Source organism: Solanum stenotomum, chromosome 11 (assembly GCF_019186545.1).
Source record: "Solanum stenotomum isolate F172 chromosome 11, ASM1918654v1, whole genome shotgun sequence".
Classification (NCBI taxonomy): domain Eukaryota; kingdom Viridiplantae; phylum Streptophyta; class Magnoliopsida; order Solanales; family Solanaceae; genus Solanum; species Solanum stenotomum.
The window spans coordinates 8235939-8241918 of NC_064292.1; the positions used below are offsets into that span (position 1 = coordinate 8235939).

Here is a 5980-nt window from a genome sequence, read left to right on the forward strand (position 1 = left end):
ATGAATCAGTAAAAAAATATAATTCAACCTAAAATAACTTTTTTTTTTAAAACAATTCTAAAATAAACTAAATTTGAAGATATTGAAGCGGAGGTTTGAGATTGAAACCCAACTTTAATTTCAAATAATATAAGACTTTGCGTGGAACTTTTTTAATCAGTCAAATACAAATTGTTTCTCACCTAAAAATTTTTTAAAAATGACTTTTCAAAATAAATTAATTTTAAAAATTCGACCACATACTAATAAATTTGTCATACTTAGTATAGTTGGGATTAACTTGTTTTTAGATATTTTTAATTTTTAAGCATTCACTTTTAGCCAAAAACTTTAAAAATAAATAAAAAATCTAAAATAAGATATCTTCTTTTTATACCTTTTAATTTATAAATTACTTTTTACAAGTTTGTCCAAACGAATTCAAAAAAATATTTATTTTAGAAGGGTTTTTGGTCAGTACTCAGTAGTATACTTACTTGCACACAACACCATAATTTTGTAAGGTTTATGTAATATTGCAATAAACAATTTTCTCTCCAAAATCCTACAATATATGTTGAATTTGTTAAACCCCAGCGAAACACAAAGCCAAAGATGAACACCCAGCAGCCATACCACCAGCCGGCTACTCTAGAAGAAGTGCGTACCCTTTGGATTGGCGATTTACCATACTGGGCTGACGAGTCTTATCTCCATAGCTGGTTTGCTCAGACTGCCGAGGTCTCTCTTTTTTTCTTTTCCCCCAATTTTTTTACTGTACTGGTGTTGTTTTTATATTTATTATGAATTTTCGTTTGAATATGTTTATCTGGGTATTCTTGATTTTTGCTTAAGTAGTCAAAAAACCAAGTCTTGGGGTTGGTTAATGAAATAGTTAATGTGTTTCTTTGAATTTTTGAAGAATCTTGACAATTGATGTGGAATTGTAATGAATGGTGACATTTGTGATAGTTCTGCTTTGTTCTTGTTTATATAGTTCTAGCAAGTGTTATATTAAATTTAGTAGTGTTAGAGGAGAATAGCATATTAGAAAAGGAAAAAATAAGATTGAGGCTTTGAGTCCTCCTTCCGTGCTATGATTGGTATTGTGATGTTTGAGAAATTAAAAGGTTGGTTGGTGGTGTAAAAGGGCGGCCTTTGATTTGTGTGCGTGGAAAGAACATAAGTGGAAAATTTGAGAAGGACTTAACTCTTTTTTGTACAAGTTGGTGCTTTTCGTGAGCAGCTGGTGAAATATAGAACACTTTTAGTGATGGGATGAAAAGTTTAGAATGACATGGTTAGATGAGAACTGCTCCCTTATCAGTAACTAAGGGCAAAATAGGTGTGCTTCACAGGGCTAGTGTGATTCGACTTCAAAGAAGTATGTTCTTTTTCGGATAAGGTGCAAATTGAGGTGAGGCTGAACTGTTTGCATCTTTGGTATGTAGCGTTAGTCTATCAACAAAGAAAGAGGGGTAAAGAAATAAGACATCATCTTTGATGTTGGGAAATTATCTGGTGTAATGACATAACATAAGTGGGTCTTAGAAAAGATACTGTTTAAGTCGAAAGGACAATAGTTAATACCTGCCTCTTTTACATCTTCTTGTTAGAAATTCTGAAAGATATCTCTAGTCTGACTTATCCAAGAGTTTCGACAACTAAGCTATCAATTTTTCTGGTTATGTTGAGTCCTCCTTCCATGCTATGATTGGTATTGCAATGCTTGAGAAGTTAAAAGGTTGGTTGGTGGTGTAAAAGGGTGGCCTTTGATTTGTGCGCTTGAAAAGAACGTAAGTGGAAAATTTGAGAAGGACTAACTCATTTTTGTACAAGTTGGTGCTTTTTGTGAGAAGCTGGTGAAATGTAAAACACTTAGTGATGGGATTAAAAGTTTAGAATGTGATGGTTAGCATGAGAGCTATCCCATGTCTGAGAATTGCTCCTTTATGAGTAACTAAGAGTAAGATAGGTGTGGTTCACAGGGTTAGTGTGATTCGACTTCAAAGAAGTCTGTGCTTATTTAGGATAAGGTGCAAATTACGGTGAGGCTGAAGTGCTTGCAGCTTCATGGTATGTAGCCTTAGCCTAGGAACAAAGAAAGAGGGGCAAAGGAATAAGACATAACCTTTGACGTAAGGAAATTTTCTGGTGTAATGACATAAGTGGTTCTTCGAAAAGATACTGTTTAAGCCGAAAGGACAATACCTGCCTTTTTTACATCTTCTTGTTAGAAATTCTGAAAGATATCTCTAGTCTGACTTATCTAAGAGTTTCGACAACTAAGCTATCAATTTTTCTGGTTATGTTGAGTCCTCCTTCCATGCTATGATTGGTATTGCGATGTTTGAGAAATTAAAAGGTTGGTTGGTGGTGTAAAAGGGTGGCCTTTGATTTTTGCACTTGAAAAGAACATAAGTGGACAATTTGAGAAGGACTAACTCGTTTTCGTACAAGTTGGTGCTTTTCGTGAGAAGCTGGTGAAATGTAAAACACTTGGTGTTGGGATTAATAGTTTAGAATGTGATGGTTAGCATGAGAGCTATCCCATATCTGAGAACTGCTCCTTTATGAGTAACTAAGGGTAAGATAGGTGTGCTTCACAGGGTTAGTGTGATTCGACTTCAAAGAAGTCTCTGCTTTTTTACGTTATGGTGCAAATTAAGGTGAGGCTGAAGTGCTTGCATCTTCATGGTATGTAGCCTTAGCCTAGGAACAAAGTAAGAGGGGTAAAGGAATAAGACATCACCTTTGATATAAGGAAATTTTCGGGTGTAATGACGTAAGTGGTTCTAAGAATAGATACTGTTTATAGCCAAAAGGACAATACCTGCATTTTTTAGATCTTCTTATTAGAAATTCTGAAAAAAACTCTAGTCTGACCTATTAAGAGTTTCGATAGCTATCAATTTTTCTGGTTATGTTGAGGTGTATCAAGGAGCTCTTGACACGTTGGTAGGGAAGAAACATGAGAAAGAGGGATACGTAAAAAAAAAATCCCCGCACTATTGTATGGATCATTTTAAGGCAAGGAACATACAGGCTTTCAAAGGAGTTGAGAAGCATTACCACAAATGAAAATATGCATTGCTTTTTTGTATATATTTTCAAGTATAGATGGTTGGATGACCTTTGTGGAGAACAACACATTTTTATAGCTAGAGTGTTCTTACTCTGGGGTTTTCCTATTTATTGTTGCAGCTGTAGGTTAGGTTAAAGTTAGCCTCATGTATGGTAGAATAAGTGGGCCAAGCTGATAAAAATCTGTCACTTGCTAGAAAATTCCCCCTCATTTCATCTGAAATCTCCAAAACAGTTTCTCATTTGTTTCTGGTCTTATAACATAAATCAACTTGGAGTTGCAAATCGAAAATAGGGTCGTCTTTAGTTTCCAGCAGAGCAAGTGACAACACGTGTTCTGAGGCACCAACAGAATTGATTTTGGCCTTCTCAAAAAAAAAAACTGGAAAAGACTGAATCTTGTAGGCTGGGTTTTCTACATTCTGGTAATTTTCCCTTCTGTGTTCTGTTTTCTCTATCGGATTTAAGCTTCTACTGTACATTATGTTGAAAAGGGAGATAGTGATCTGAGGGAATAGAGATGAAAATATCCAAATCTATGAAAATCTATGATCTGGGTATTGAAGATTTAAGAATTTTGGAGATGGGTTTGAATCTTTTTCTGAATTTTTGTTCTGGAATTAGAAAAAGAAGAAGTGAAACTGGATGGTGCTGGGCATCTGGAAAAACTGAATCTTGTTGCATTTCTTTGATCTTTTTGTTTTGTAGTCTCTTTCTTCTTTTTAATGTGGGGTCTTCCTAAGGTCTAGCTGTGATGGGACGAAGGACGTTGCTGGTCGTCTGATTTATAATGGTAGAAATAAGGCATTTGTCAAAAGGTGTGAAAGAATTCTAAGGGGTTTTCATGGCTGAATTTGGAGGAAGGCTAGTGGAGCTACGATGGAGCTTACAATTGTATGGTGTTTCAATGGAGGAAGGAGATGAAGAAGGTTCGGGAGATGAGTTGGACATGGGGAAAATTTTGGTGCGATTCAGTCCAATTAAAGATTAATTAGTTCAATTAGTTTACCGTTTGTCAATAAGGGTAAAGTTAAGCCACTATATGATGGCGTGGGTTTGTGGACCATTTCACATAATTTAGGGGGCAACTTTGTATCTTTGGGGGAGGTGGACATTAGAAAATACTAGTTCACTTTCTTAGAAGGAAAAGTTAAACCTAATTATTGTAGTTAAAAGTTTGGTAAGTCCATCTTTTGCTCTCTGTAATATCAAATACTTAAGCTGTTTTACCTAATGCGTAAATGACTCCACATTACTGTCACAAGCTTCTCCTTTTCTTTGACAATCATGTGCACATTTACTTTGATTCAAATATCATAGTTCATCATGCTACTACAATGAAAAGTTTCAATTCTAAACTTATGCTTATTCAAATTTAATGTCATGGTAATGACCAATTTGATCCCTCCAGGTGCTCTCAATAAAAGTTATCCGCAACAAAATCACTGGACAACCTGAGGGCTATGGATTTGTGGAGTTTGGTGCACATGCAGTTGCTGAGCGGATTTTGCAATCGTATAATGGAACTCAAATACCGGGGACAGAGCTAACTTTTAGGTTAAATTGGGCATCATTTGGGATTGGAGAGCGTCGTGATGCTGGGCCAGAGCATTCTATATTTGTTGGAGATCTAGCTCCTGATGTAACAGATTATCTATTGCAAGAGACTTTTCGTACTCACTACCCGTCAGTTAGAGGAGCGAAGGTTGTTACTGATCCAAATACTGGCCGCTCAAAGGGATATGGTTTTGTTAAATTTGCTGATGAGACAGAACGAAACCGTGCCATGACGGAAATGAATGGGATGTATTGCTCAACTAGGCCGATGCGCATTAGTGCAGCAACACCAAAAAAGTCGAATACTATCCAACAACAATATGCAGTAGCAAAAGGTAATTCAGCACTGCAATTTCGTGTGTAATAGGATTTATTAATATTTAAATCCAGCAATAAAGTAATGCTATATGATTGTGGAAATGACTTCACGTATACACACACACAAAAAATGTTAGTACTGTTTAGGGGAGGGGATAGTACATACTGGATTCTATTCCTGACCAACTGGCTAAGCATGAGGTACTCATACCCACCTCGAGTCCGTATGAGTTTGCAGTATGAATGTTCTTTTTTAATAACCGAGAAACCCCTGAGGGCCAGTGGATAATAGGTCTTCCCCTTTATGGATTACATTTCATAACTTAAACCCATAAAATTCTAAGAAAGTGTATCAAGTATCATTCTTGTCTACAAATTTTCAGATTAAGCAACATAGCAAGTAAATACAAACATTTGTACTTTATAATACTTCACCTTTTCTTCTAGCATCTTTGTTTCCTTTCTCCGAACCATTACCCATAAAATACTTTCTGGAACAGTTACCCATATCTTTTTAGTTTTTTCCTGCTGATGCACCTTCAATAACTTAATAGAATAATAATTATCTAGGAAGGACATCAGATGTATTGGTGGACACACAAGTCGTTCCTTGGAAGATTTGTGTAGCATATGTAGATGCATTGATCTTTCGATTTTATCTATGTTCCTCAGTACACTAAACACTGAATTTTGGTTTTGATGCAGCAGTATATCCGCCTGCCGTTTATACTCCAACAGTGCAGACTATTCCTGTAGATAATGACTTGACTAATACAACAGTAAGTTAGTAACTTGGAATGTGTCCCTCATATTTCAACTTCTCTTCTGATGGTTTTTGCTTAACTGCAGGTTTATGTTGGAAATCTGGATCCCAACTTAACTGAAGAGGAACTGAGACAAGTATTTTTGCAATTTGGTGAAATTGTTTATGTTAAGATCCCTGCTTCCAAGGGCTGTGGTTTTGTGCAGTTTTCTGCGAGGTATCTGTCTTCATGAAGCTTTCACTTTTATAACAAAAAGAAAGGGGGGGGGGGGGGGGGGG

The 5980-nt window shown here is 36.1% G+C and overlaps 1 protein-coding gene across 2 annotated transcripts in view; it reads left to right on the top strand.

The window, feature by feature from the left end:
- Nucleotides 1-527: 527 nt before the first annotated feature.
- The window catches only part of LOC125844064 (polyadenylate-binding protein RBP47B'), an 8548-nt gene continuing 3095 nt past the window's right edge, over nt 528-5980 (top strand). The window contains exons 1-4 of one of the 2 annotated variants that reach the window (XM_049523299.1): nt 528-720; nt 4475-4955; nt 5644-5717; nt 5788-5918. In XM_049523299.1, coding sequence (XP_049379256.1) covers nt 595-720; nt 4475-4955; nt 5644-5717; nt 5788-5918 — 812 coding nt within the window. In that variant the 5' untranslated portion in view covers nt 528-594. The remainder of the gene's footprint in view (nt 721-4474; nt 4956-5643; nt 5718-5787; nt 5919-5980) is intronic. The other variant, XM_049523300.1, reaches the window with a different exon arrangement.